The sequence below is a fragment of the Centruroides sculpturatus genome, unplaced genomic scaffold (assembly GCF_000671375.1).
Source record: "Centruroides sculpturatus isolate CEXI.00-Female unplaced genomic scaffold, Cexi_2.0 scaffold697, whole genome shotgun sequence".
In the NCBI taxonomy this organism is placed as follows: domain Eukaryota; kingdom Metazoa; phylum Arthropoda; class Arachnida; order Scorpiones; family Buthidae; genus Centruroides; species Centruroides sculpturatus.
In genome coordinates, this window is record NW_019385326.1 from 416,215 (window position 1) to 430,557 (window position 14,343).

At 31.8% G+C, this 14,343-nt stretch overlaps 2 protein-coding genes across 4 annotated transcripts in view; one reads left to right on the forward strand and one right to left on the reverse strand.

Annotated features, from left to right (window-relative positions):
- Positions 1-4,609, reverse strand: part of LOC111637684 — a 5,851-nt gene extending 1,242 nt beyond the window's left edge. The window contains exons 1-4 of one of the 3 annotated variants that reach the window (XM_023383253.1): positions 4,593-4,609; positions 4,266-4,408; positions 1,156-1,318; positions 771-916 (exon numbers count right to left, since the gene is read on the reverse strand). In XM_023383253.1, the coding sequence (XP_023239021.1) occupies positions 771-916; positions 1,156-1,318; positions 4,266-4,325 (369 nt within the window). In that variant the 5' untranslated portion in view covers positions 4,326-4,408; positions 4,593-4,609. Of the gene's footprint in view, positions 1-770; positions 917-1,155; positions 1,319-3,772; positions 3,962-4,265; positions 4,433-4,592 lie in introns of those variants that run through there. The other 2 variants (XM_023383252.1, XM_023383254.1) reach the window with 2 other exon arrangements.
- A 2,768-nt stretch (positions 4,610-7,377) lies between these two features.
- LOC111637679 overlaps positions 7,378-14,343 on the forward strand; it is a 19,760-nt gene continuing 12,794 nt past the window's right edge. The window contains exon 1 of the mRNA XM_023383241.1: positions 7,378-9,315. Coding sequence (XP_023239009.1) covers positions 7,411-9,315 — 1,905 coding nt within the window. The 5' untranslated portion in view covers positions 7,378-7,410. The remainder of the gene's footprint in view (positions 9,316-14,343) is intronic.

The following is a 14,343-nucleotide window of genomic DNA, read 5'->3' on the forward strand; positions in this document are numbered from 1 at the left end:
ATAAACATTTGAAGCAAATTTGAGAAAAAAAAAAAAAATTTTGTAAAAAATATAGAAATAATATTTAATGATTTAAAAATTTTGATCTTTTAATTTATAATTCAATTAATTAAAAAAGAATTTACTGAATAAAACTGGAAAACTAAGAATTCAGCTTAAAATAATTAAATTCTATATTAATTAAAGGAAAACAGTAGTAATAAAAATGTTTACCAAACAGAAAATAGTCTGAATAAGCAAAAAATAATGATTACTATAGAATATTTGGACTTGCTTGTTTATTAGATATAATTTTTTTTTTAACAGAAATGAAATAGAAAAAGCAATATTTTATTGCTTGAGATGGCAATTTCTGAACTGCATATCAGTTATTACCTTGCTTTCAATGGCTACCCTGAAGGTATGGGATATACAGTAGGGTTTTAGAATGTTTTTATCTTAATAAACTATTTCACATGACATTTATTTTCATGGTTCACTACATTGATTACATCAGTACAATGAATCAGGCACTATAATTATTACTTTATGAAATTAAAAAAAAACTAGAGCCAATTTAAATAAAATAAATAATTTTTTAGAATTTAATAACTGACTATTAATTCATAATCCAGTTTAATAATTTAAACTGGTTTCAAAAACAATTACATCACATCAACTGATAATGCTGTCATAAATCTATTAAGAGAATGTGTCACTATTACAACAGCAATCTATTAAAATCTATGCACAGAGCTATTGTAAATTATTATATAAATTTTAATACCTACCTGCTTAATTGTTAAATCAAGAGTAGGATTGAAAAAATATTCAATCCAACAGTAAGATATTGCCAATGTCATTGAGAGGAAGTGCAAGTACATTTCATATTGATATTCATATACGATCCCATGATAAGCTAACCAACATGCTATAACTAAAAATATCAATAAAAAATATAACACTTAAAATAAATTCTGAATTTGCAATTATTTAAATAAGCAAAATATAAACAGATTTGGGTCATTGAATATAAATTATTGCATAATATTTGTAATTAAAAATATTAATTCTTGAAAATCCACTTAGTTACACATTTCAAAAATATAGGTCTACATCAAAAGCTAGATAATGATTAAAGTAACAAAAAAATTTCAAATAAAAGCATTCATTTACCTCCTATAAATAAAATAATGACATCAAATTTAAATGTTACGTGTTCACTGTTATATGAATTTAATAGTTGAGCAATTGTAAGACTGACTAAAGTTAAGGCATTCACAGTAGATGAAAGGAGAAAGCTCCATCTACGACATTTCTGAGACATTCTGAGACCACACTACATTAAAAAAAATTTTTTTTAATTAGCACATAATAAATTTATTTTCTACATTCTTATAAAATATTTCAATTTACTTTTGTTTAAACTACATTAGATAAGTTCATGAACTTCAAATATATTTAGACATTGATCTAATCTATTCTTATCTTAGTTTCTAGTTGTGATATGAAGTCGTTATTCCCTTCTTTAACCGATTAAAGAAGGAAATAACGACTTTACGTCAGGTGAAAACAAAGACAAAAACAATTTCGCATTATTATTAATATTGCATTAGAAAAATTTTTCAAATTTTTCAATATAATTTCAGCTGCTTTCAAACAGAACAAATGCTGCTAGTATATAACTTTTTCTTCTTAATAAATTATATAGTAAGATGATTTATCATTAATTAATCATTTACTGGAAAAAGCAGCTTCATATAAGAAACCATAAACTTAATATTTGAGACATTTATCTTCAAATATATAGAACAAAAATGTCACAATAATTGTTACATCCAATTCAGCATGACAGCACAAGAAGTTAAATATATTTTCAATTCTTATTTTAAAGTGACAGAAGTTAATTTCTACATTTGTTGATTCTATATAAATATTTCACAATTCTAAATAATTTATCAATGTTGCAGTAATTAATTACTTTATCAGAGTTTTATTACATCTAATAAAGCAAAGATTGACAAATATTTGTTAGATAAGAGTAAAATTAAGACTCCATCTTCACCAATAAGTTTTAAAACATAATAATGCATTTGGCAATTTTAAGAACATTCCTATTTTAAATCTAGATCTTAAAAAATTCTTAGTTTTATTGACTATAATATTTAATATAATTATTACATTAATTCTATATACTGTATAGTTAGTGACATTGAGCAATAGAAAAATTTTGAAATCTATTTGTATCAAATGTGATTTAAGAAAAACAAAAGAATAAATGCAAATCCAAAGATTCACTAAGTAAATAAAACTCAGTTTTATTTATTTAAATAAACAATTATTGGAATGAAGAATATATTTTTATTGAAACCAATGGAAACTGCAAGAAAAACATTTCTCTGATTTGATAAAAGCAAGACAGCAAAACACCCCCAAGATTACTTATTACATTTATTTAAGTCCATTTTAAGAAATATAATAAACATTTGTAATCTTTAACAGTAATACCACCTTATAATTCCACACAGTAAAAAAGTTTATTCCTTTGCACTACTAAATGAAACACATGCACACATGTATTACATAAAATTATATCACCACATTTTAATCAAGCAATAATGTAGCTCTTTAATTATAAGCTACCATCTTGTGCTATAAATTTTAAATTTAGAAATTAAGAATAATTTGGAAGAAAAGATTAACAAGAATTAAACCTGCAATTCTTGCCTTACCAGCTAGATATAAAATCAATCACACTACCTGGATTATTTATTTAGAATTGTTTTTATAAATCATAAATTGCTTAATGCAATTTATACTAGTTTATTCAGAAATTGTAAAAATATTTGATGCAAAAATTTGATTCATTAACATAATTTTTTTCCTTTTAATTTCATCAACTGTCTGAAATATGAATCAAGCTTCAATGCCAAAATACAAAAAAAAGTACTTTAAAAACATAATAAAATATATTCAAGCAATTTCCCCAACTAATAAATGCTTTAATTGAGATAAGATAACCAAAATATTATTTTGGTTAATTAAACTTTGCCTCTATCATTCATATTTACTCAACTAATGTAAATAAATGAAAATGATGACTATCGTAATAAGTATAAATTATAAAAATATATTTGCCAGTCATTATTTTGATTTAAAATATTCAAGTGAACTTATGAATTAATTCATTAAATACAGAAAAGTATTAAATTAGCTTTCTGATGATTATTTTATGAATAGTTTTAATAATTTTACAATCTTATTATTTATCAATAAAAATAAAATTTAAGTCAAAGTTTTAGAACTTTATAAACATTTGAAGCAAATATGAATACAGATTGGCCACAAAGTTCCTATATATGCTAGGTTACAGGTTATCCACAGAGCTGTTAAGAGCTGGCTATTTTTCTCCAGATCCAGCGAAAACTTATGAATTAAATTTCTATTACATTATTGTATAACAATCAAAAGTCGTGCAAACTTCATATCTAAAACCCTCAGTGGTCCCTACTCTTACAAATTATTATTATTTTTACTAGCAAAAATAAGTTTTTATTTCACTTCTTAAAGGGTAAAAGGGACCCTTTACAACAGCTCTCGACAGCCCTAATTATCCATATAGGACTTCATTCTCTACACACATAATTTTTTCTCATGTTCTTCCAGATATCTCCAATACCGGCATCAAAGACTGCTTTAATGATACTGGCTAAACTATTTTAGGTCTTTGACAATTGTAAAACAGATACGAAACATTATGAAAAATGAAAATATTTTAAAAGATTTGCCATACGTTACAGTTTGGCCCAAACAGGCCACAATGTTCCGATCCACAACACATTCATCAGTCACCAAATGTTAAATAATGTAAGTATTGCTTTAATGCAGTGTGACAATTAAAAGCTTCTGGAATAATTCTGAGTAAGTTTAATTCATTCTAGATAAACAGCTCTTATAATAGAATTCTATTGTAATTCTATTGTAAGAGCTGTTTATCTAGAATGAATTAAATTTCTATTACATTATTGTATAACAATCAGAAGTCACGCAAACTTCATATCAATTTCAAATGTATTTAACATTATAAACAATATTTCCGTAAACATTCAGTTTCATTAATGATACGTCTAAATATTCGTGCAGAAAAATTTTGTGGTAGTAGAAGTTACTTTTAGTTAATTTGCATATATTCAGTTATACATACATTTCACTAAAAGTAACTCCTACCGGTTCACGTCGAGTCGGCGATTTTTTACAAATTATTTAATTAAATTATAAAAACTTACCCCGTTCATTCTGCGAAAAGAATCGCCAAATATACCTCCGTCGATTGTTTGATAAGACATAATCGTCGGAATGCAGAAATTATGTGAATAAACCTGGAAAAATCACTGCCTATCCTTCCATTACGGTCTGTAACACTTTACTTCTAAATCGGGATAGAAGCATGTGATTAGTCACGTGACAACCTTGGATGGTGGAAAAATAAGGCCAACTAGTTTATCATTCACATAGAATTATAAAACAATTTTAATTTTATAACGCTTATAGAGGCAAAATAAAAAAAAAACGATCATAAATATTAAATAAAACGAATTTAATAAGAATTTTACATTTAAGCGTCTAAACGGAGGATACCCGGGAGAAAGGGGACTATAAATTATTTTCAGTTCGTTGCCAAGTAAAGTTAGTTTAGTTAAATAGCTGAAGGTCGTCTTAAAAAAAAATCCAGCAACGAGTTGCATAAATATCCCGGAAAAACTTTAAGACGTATTATTAAAACAAATTTAAATTGTCTGTGGCGCCATCTGTTATGAGATTTTTTAAAAATAACTTTTATATTATTGATTATTATAAAGTGGCAAAGGACTTAATTTTGAGAGTAGAGATGAGATTTATATTTAAAAAAAAAAACTGTAGACGACCTCAATCCCATCAATCTCAATCTCAATTCAATTCTGAGATATTAAACGAAATAGACACCGACATATAGAATTTTTACTTCCCTGGTTGTTATATATAATAGAGGGAAATTATGGCAATCGGTCAAAAAATGACCCACCAATAATTTTTAGATTTTTGGACTCGGGACATCGAGAAATAAAAAAAAAAAACAATTCGGGGTTTTTTTGTGTGGATATTAATGTGTATGGGTAGGACACGATTTTGTTCGACTTCTTTGAAGCTTATTAACTTCTGGGCTTTTTGTCGAAAATTTCTGAAATTTTGCAGGGAGATTTGTTTATTAGGAGGTTTGATGATATTAAATTTTCGTGGTTAAAGGTCGAGGGGGTGGAGATAAAGAGGATCATGTGTCGTATCTCGAATAGGGTTGGACTTAATGACGATTTTACTCGTTATTAGCATTTATAAATTTTCATAAAACCATCCTTAACCTCAAAAGTAAGCTTTTTGCCATTTTATAATAGTTAAAAATATAAAAAGTTTTTAATAATAAAATATCATAACAGATGGTGCCACGCACACAGTTTTAAACGTTTCCGAGAAAGTTAAGTAACTCTTTGTTGGATTTTTTCTCGTTTATTTTTTTTTTATTTATTTTTGAATTTTTTGGTTCAAAACGCCAAGATTCTCAAAAGATCAAATTTGACACAATTACAACACTTTCCAGTGTATATTATAACACGGGAAAGTATTGTACTGTGTAATTGTGAGAGTAAAATAAAACAATTTTACTTTGCTGTTTGCAATACTTTTTTAAAAATCTAAATCAAAATATTTAGCCAGAACCTATACAGAATTTTAATTGATACTCCACAGCGTATTTAAGATATAACATCGAAGGCAGGGAATAGGAAATTCGGGATCGAATCAGTACAAACAACGTCCCAGGAATTCTTGGTATCTATCCGGCATCATCTCTCACCATTCGGCCATCCCTATTGTGGGCTCGCTAAAAAAAAGCTCTTCTTAGTGCCAATAGAGCGGAAAGATTAAAAATTAAAAATAATATATTATGATTTAAAATAATGGGAAAATTATAATGCGTTACGATATCAACCGAAATCCCTCGACCAATTTAACAACACGCAACTAAAACACAGTAAAACACATAGACTATATCAAGTACTATAAATAACAATACACGACACTCAAAAACACAGTGACAAGCGATTCAGCCCTATTAGCGGACATAAATTATATAATTATATAGAAATTGTGTTACTTGTGATTAATTTCGTATTTTTAATAAAATGGCTGGCAGAATTTGTGCAATATCTGGATGCAATAACTACACTTCGATACATTTATCAAAACTTTTCCATAGATTTTCTAAAGATTCCGAAATGTAAATACTGTAACTCATTTTAAAAATTTATATACATATAAAGTACCTAAAAGGGCAAGATGTAAACTCTGAACGAAAGATTTGCCACCCTCCAGAGCTATAGAATCTCTGTACGGGCAAAAAATCAATGGAACATACTTGCCAGCCTTTAGAATGGAGAATAGCTGGGACTTTGATAGCATAAAATGCAAGAAAATTTTTTAACACCATTGATATTACACAGTGCTTATATTAAATACCTGTAATAAACAAAATTTAATTTTATCCCACCATATGATATAAAGCTATTCCCATAAACACTGTCAAGAGTATGACAATAGCTTTATACTTTTTAACACCACAATTTAAAAAAGGTCAAGTATTTTACGGGACACATCATAATCCACATCCAAATTTATTAAGTGTTCCAACTTGATGTTGCATGATGTTATAGCCTATGCCTTTGTAAGATGTTTTGCTTTGTTGATAATATCTTTTGTTACAGTAAACTCATGACAATTGCTATCAGTAGGTTTATTAACTTTTACTGCAATTATCGTGCAATGATAGTTTCAGGTTTGCACATAACAAGGGCACGTGCATTTTCTACGTTTTCTTCACATGCCTAACATCAAGATAGGATCAGTTTCCCATAAAAAGTGTTCCAGGAAGCAGAGTTTGGCAGTTGCCCGAGTGTTGCATTGTCGCATTCCATCAGTCCAATCCAAATCTCTTCATAACTAATAAATAATAATTTTTATGATGAAATATATTTCTTTTGGATATTATATATGCAGTAAATCCTGTTAACTTAGAATTTTGTAAACTCAGACAACTTTACTCCGTATTAGTCTGAGTTAGCAGGAGTTTGTTTATTGTATATGCATATAATTCAAAATATTTATACCTAATTATGCATAAGTTATGCATTATTATATATAAATTAATTATTTTTATTTTATAAAAAGTAATGAAGTTTCTAAAATCACAATATATTCGAATTGGTTCTTCAGAAATTCATTTTAAATTTTATTTATACAAATTCAATTTTAAAAAAAAAAAGCACAACACAACAATAGGCTTTAATTTTCGTTAATAATTCTTTTTATTGTTCAGCAATAAAGTCCAATAATTGAATTAAAATGAATTCTTTTAGCTCCAATTCATCTGTCGCTTCTCTGTACGTTGGTGATTTGCCTCCAGATGAAACAGAAACTACGCTCTTCGAAAAATTTTCTACCGTAGGACCAATTCTTTCCATCAGAGTATGTAGAGACCTGATTACAGGAAGATCTTTGGGCTATGCCTACGTTAATTTTCAGTATCCTCAAGATGCAGATAGAGCCTTGGATACTATGAACTTTGATTTAATTAAAGGAAAACCGATACGAATAATGAGGTTACAGAGAGATCCATCGCTTAGAAAATCTGGCGTTGGAAATATTTTCATCAAGAATTTAGACAAGAGCATCGACAACAAAGCTATGTATAATACATTTTCTGCTTTCGGAAATATCTTGTCGTGTAAAGTGGTTACGGACGAAGAAGGTAACTCGAAAGGTTACGGTTTTGTGCATTTTGAAACAGAAAAAGCAGCTAATAATGCCATCGCTAAGATAAATGGCTTGCTGTTAAACGGCAGAAAAGTGTACGTAGGTAAGTTCATTCCTCGAAGAGAACGTGAGAAAATAATCGGAGAGAAAGCTCTTCGATTCACAAATGTTTACATCAAAAATTTTGGGGATGAACTAGATGATGATAAACTGAGAGAAATGTTTGAAAAATATGGTACTATCATTAGTGCTAAAGTCATGGTCGATAAAAGCGGCAAGTCAAAGGGTTTTGGATTTGTTAATTTTCAAGATTCCGAGAGTGCTAAAAGAGCTGTAGAAGAATTAAATGCTCAAGAACTCGGTGGAAGACAGCTTTATGTCGGCAGAGCACAGAAAAAAGCCGAAAGACAAGTGGAATTAAAACTAAGATTTGAACGATTAAAATTGGAACGAATGAGTCGTTATCAAGGTTCCAATTTATATGTTAAACATTTAGAAGATTCCATCGATGAGGAACGCCTCAGAATAGTATTTTCGTCTTTTGGTAACATCACAAGTGTCAAAATCATGACGGATGATCGTGGCAATTCTCGTGGATTTGGCTTTGTTTGTTTCAGTTCTCCCGAAGAAGCAATCAAAGCAATAACTGAAATGAATGGAAAAATCATTGTTTCTAAACCGCTTTACGTTGCTCTAGCCCAAAGAAAAGAAGACCGTAAAGCTTATATCGCTTCGCAATACATGCAAAGACTGGCTAAAATGTACGGACAACCATATTTCAACCAAATGTGCCAACCAGCAGGAGGTGATAATTTTGTACCGACAATGCCGCAAGTTGCAGGAAGATATATTCCAACCCAAATTCCACAGATGCAACCTACGTCGAACTGGATAACGCAACCACCGTTGACACAAAGTGATCCGCACATCGATGGATTCTCAGCCATGCAATTCGCACAATTCGCTTCTCCTGTTCTACATTCAACAGTCACAGCAACTAAAACACAACACATTTCAACTAATATGAATGGAAGATCTATCACTAAACAACAGAACAGAACAGAATCGACAAGAGTTACATCTGTGGAGCAGTCTACTGCGGCCTGTCCCGTGGCCGTACCAATTGCCAATATTGCGCAGCCTTATTCTCCGACATATATAGCTAGCATGTGTAATTCTCCACCGTCCATCGTTCAACCACCAATTCTTGAACAAGCTGCAAGTTATATCCAAGAACAGGAAGCTCTGAGCACTTCCATGCTTGCCAATGCCAATTGTCAAGAACAGAAGCAAATGTTAGGAGAACGTTTGTATTCAATCATTCAGTGCTGGTATTCAGATATAGTCGGAAAGTTAACAGGAATGTTGCTAGAAATCGATAATTCTGAGCTATTGCATATGCTCGAGAACCAGGATGCCTTGAAAGCGAAGGTAGACGAAGCAGTCGCTATTCTCCAGGCTCATCACAATGAAGAAGTTGCATCCAAGGAAGAATAAAAAACATTTTTTAATGTAATTTCTTGTTTTTTAACGTTATTATCATATAACTATACTCTATATGAATTGTTGAAAGCATAGTTTATACTTTGATATTTTGTATTATCTTTAATGTTTTCTTTCAAAATTACAATATGAATATAAAAAAAATGAGCATTTATAAAAATGTATAAATTTTCGTCTGTTAATTAATATTATGATATAATAATAAAAATAATAAATATTAAAACAAAATATAAGAATTTATTTATTAAAAATATCGGTAGCTTTTTATGAAGCAAGACTGGATCCATGGTCCGAGAGGTTCATCTTACATTCAGAATTTTGTCATTTTTATCATAAATCAGAAAAGTTAGACTTTTTAAGATATTTTACTTTTTGAAACATTAATTACGGAAAATGAATTAAAATTTTTGGCTTACATATTATTTTTATCTCAATATATTTCTCTTATGAACTTTATGTATAAAAATCATACAAAACACGCTCATGAATGCATGAAAAATGGAGTTAGAGGAAGGGAGGGCAGGATGGAAGGTTTTACTTTAGATGTAAAAAAACATAAAACAACATAATATAAAGCTTTTATTTTAATCAGTCTCGACAGAGATCTTAGATGGTTAAAAAATTGTGTAAAAATAATTAATATTAAGTATAAAATCTGTTAGAAATCATGAAGTAAAAACGTAAAAAATTTCATCTTGCCCTCACCCTGAAGGCAAGATGGAATACATAAGATATCCCTACATTTTACAATTGACACACAAAAACATCCATCTTTTGTGTCTGTACATTGTTCATGTGCCCAGCCACAACACACTGGACACTGTACCCAGTCCTCTGTGAGCGGTTTCACATATGGTTCTCCACATAATACACAAAACCTTCATCCATCGCCATCTGCATTGTTTCTTCAGTCCAAGAACCTTTGTTGCTCTTTCTTATATATTTGTTCACCATATAAAAACAATTACATCCTCAATTAGTTAGATAAATTGAAAACAGAAATCAAAATAATTCCTCGCGGGCAACATAAAAACTATTCCATCTTGGTCTAAAATGCGATTTTTCATCTTGCCCATATGCCCATTGCCAATAATAATATCAACGCTTTAAAAATCCTTGAACTTTTTTCCTCTTTAAATATCAATTCATGCAATCTATCCCTAATAAGTACTTTGTATAAAAACAAAATAGTAATACTTACCTTATAGGTATAAATAATAACACTGCAAAATTCCAATGATCGCATAATAATCTTCTGCGAAATAATAAATATTTGCACACGTCACTTGGTGGTGCCAACCGGTCAGAGTCGCCGTTCGTAAATACAAGATAACCGGGTGTCTCTGTGTGCATGGAGATTCGGGTGCTTCGTCGCGCGGTTCGGGATGGATAAGTAGTTTCCATCTTGCCCTCCCATTTAAATGGGTCGATCACTTAAATCCATGTAGGGAACTACATGGATTTAAGTGATTGACCCATGAAGATATATACGGAAATCTTCACGCGAACAGTGTGAAGTCAAGCGCCAACCTGCAACATATTACTAGTGAAAAGTGACTTTATCCATTTCATCTATGTTGGTGCGTTCAGAGGCCACAGAGGAAAAAAAATTTTGTCAGAGCCCGGACTTGACAAAAAATTTTTTTCGAAAGAAAAAAAATCATAAAGAATATGATTATAACTTTTCCAACGGACTTGCTTCCTTCTTTAAGGTGACACATCGAATGTGTCACCGGAAACTAACGGAAAAATCGCCATTAGACCGTAGAACGACTTTACCAAAAAAGGACAAGAGTTGCGAGGGGGAGAACGGGTCCGATGACGGTACAGAGAGTTCGTCTGTTTTTGGAGGTTGGTTGTGTGTGTACACTCGGATACAGTTCGCTGCAATACTCCGCCAATAGCCAGCGATGAGAAGCTTAACCGATGACGCCAAAAACCCATCAACGAGTATAGTGTCTCCTCTTCCGAAAAAAAGGCCCAAATCAAGAGAGCGATCTTCAGGTAAATACCACGCGAACGTTTGTAAACTCTCTCTCTTGCGTAAAGCTCATGTGTGTAAATAGTTTATATAATCAATAAACGGATATTACTTTTCTTGTCACGCTTTCATCTATTTTAACAATTTTTATCCGGGCCTCCAATTTTCAATTCTGACAAATTACTTACAGAAATCATCATAACGAGGCGCATATAATGAGCCTATTTCACGGCAGTGCGTTTACTAATGTGAGAATACGGACGAGGGACAAGGCCCTCTAATCGTCAGATCAGTTAGACCTGCTCACTTTGTCCCTGGATGGCTTAATTTTTAACAGAACCCGAGTGGTAAGATTCTGTGTGGGTTTGTGCATAAAGAACGAATACCAGACAAGGACATTAAATATAAAATTAACAATTTAATTATTACTAACAATACTACAATATGTTGGATACAAAGGAATAATACCATCTAATAACAGTATGGATTACCTATGTGAGGGTAGTTCCTATCTCTATGTTATTTAGAATAAGCCCGAGAGAGAGAGTTTTACATTAAATTTACCTCGTTGTTCATGTTGAGATCCTGTACCTTGTAGATTCTCTTCCTGCAGAATGGAGTTGGGAGGACAGGCTGAACCAGGGATGAGGAGCACTTTGCTATAGCAAAGTGCTCCTCATCCCTGGTTCAGCCTGTTTCAGCCATCAATTTGAACGAACTCCCCGAGAGTCCGCTAATCAGCCCTTTTATCCCCAATTATTTCATAATATTTTCTTAGGAATTGATTGGTTATGACATTTTAGCAGGTGGTGTGCAAAATTCTACAATACGAGGCGTGGAGGAAGGAAGCAAAAAATCCTCAGTTCTTGGTAAAAGTGGCATGACAGAGCACTTTTACAGGATGTAAAAGTTTATAACCTTATTAGGTTATGTTTTATTACTTATTCCAAATTTTATCATTCTTTTTATATAATTGAGTGAAATTAAAGCATAGTATTTATTACATTAAAATTTTATATTAATTATCTCAAGAACACCGTCAGATTGTCACACTAATGCCCACGGCCAAACTAGTAGTAGTACTCAACGAACACCCGATACATATTGTGAATGAGGGATAAACTGGTTGAGGAATTTAACTGCCTGTTTTTTTCGGGGTTGTTAGCGTACAGTTGGCATGCCGTAGTATAAAGTGACTTACGGGGGAAGGCGGCGAAGAATACACCATACGTTGTTTTTGTACGAGGGAGAGGACGCCATGCATTTTCAAAAAGCTCGCTTCTGGGCAAGAATACAACACAGTAATTCCGCCGCCGTGAGTTAATGTAGTTACTTGAGTTGTCGCCTCGTTTTAGATTATAAACATTTATTTCAAACGCGAAACCGTGTACGTCGGAAGTTCAGCGCCGCCTTCCTGTAAGCCTAGAAGTTTGACAATGGTGTTTGGAACGTCGAGCATGATACCACTGACTATCTAAATACTATTGTCAAATTTCTTGGCTCACAGGAAAGCGACGCTGAACGTCCGACGTACACGGTTTCGCGTTTAAAACTTCGACCTCAACCTCTCTCATATGTAGTGATTATTTTTACCACGAAATACGATGAAATTATTGGTTTTTGTTTATTTCTTTATGTCAAAACCACACGTGGACGATGTGCCGAGCTGGGATGCCTCCCAGGAAGATTTTATACGGAAACTGACGCCTGTTTACATGTTACTAACGTAAAAAATTCCGGAAAACTCCATGGCCAGGAGCGAACCCACGACAAACTGCCAGTGTTCAGTGATTTTAGCCATTGGGCCACTGGTGGGCTCTGAAATTGCCGATTCTTCAAACAAACCAGATTATATTAAATATACTTGGCCATGTGTAAAACATAAACACTTATCAACACTTCCTGACACTTTATTAGTTGTTACTATATAACATGGACTGGGGAGCATTTTTATACATTTATTCCCTTTACAGACAACAACACATAGACACGAAGGAGGGGCAGGGGCACCGCTAGCAGTTTGAATCCGCGTGCAATACCGATTATGCAGCCCCCTGTTTAACTACGATTACCTACGCTGAGCTTGCCAGAAAGACTTTTTAGTGTTGTCTCAAAACGGTGTGAACAGAGTAAAGAAATACTTTACGAAGAAAATCTATTTATTATTACTAAGTTATTTTTGTTTACTTAAGTGTAAAACCATATAAATATTTGTCTATAGAAATTGAACTGCTCTTGCCTTTATGTTTGCGAAATCTGCCATCAATATTCATGTATCCAAGCAGTCTAAGATTTCGTGTTCAATTGAAAATATAGCTAAATTACTTAATCTTTGTTGGTGCGTTGTTGCTCTTAAACTGTTTTTTTTTTATAATTTTAACTTTGAAAAGGATCCTTCACCAAATGCAACCGAAACCAGCAATGTAAGTAATATTCTTAGTGCTATTGCTATGTTCGGAAATGTTGAAATTAAGTCATAAGTAAAAAGATATTGTAATAAGGTTTGAGGATCATTAGACTGGTTTTATGGAAAATGCAACTTTAAAGTATTGATTTCATTAAACAAATCAATATCGTCAATCAGAGCCGTAACTAGACAGGTGCAACAGGTGCACCCGCACAGTGTCTACTTGGAAGGGGAGACCAAACTGCTGTTCGCAAGAAATTATATTTTTAAATTTAAAATTTTTCCGCTTTTCTACAGCGCGGTTTGGCGATTACATTTCGCCTTACTTAGACCCTAGATGTCTGCTCACCAGTGTTCCCAACTGTGTCGACTTTTAGAGGGACGTAGTGAGGTAGCAAAGACCTCAGACAAATCAGCCAAAAGTAGCGACTTTTGAGATTTTTTTAATTTATTGTTTGAGAAATATAAATTTATGTTTATAGTTTTCAAATTTACAGATTTTTCTCTACTTTATAGAGCTCTCTGGCAACTACTAATATTATTACGATATACAAAACTGTATTCTAGATTTTTCTACAGTGTGCAGAGCTAGAAATCTGTAAAGGTAACATTTTGTAACAAAAATAAATCT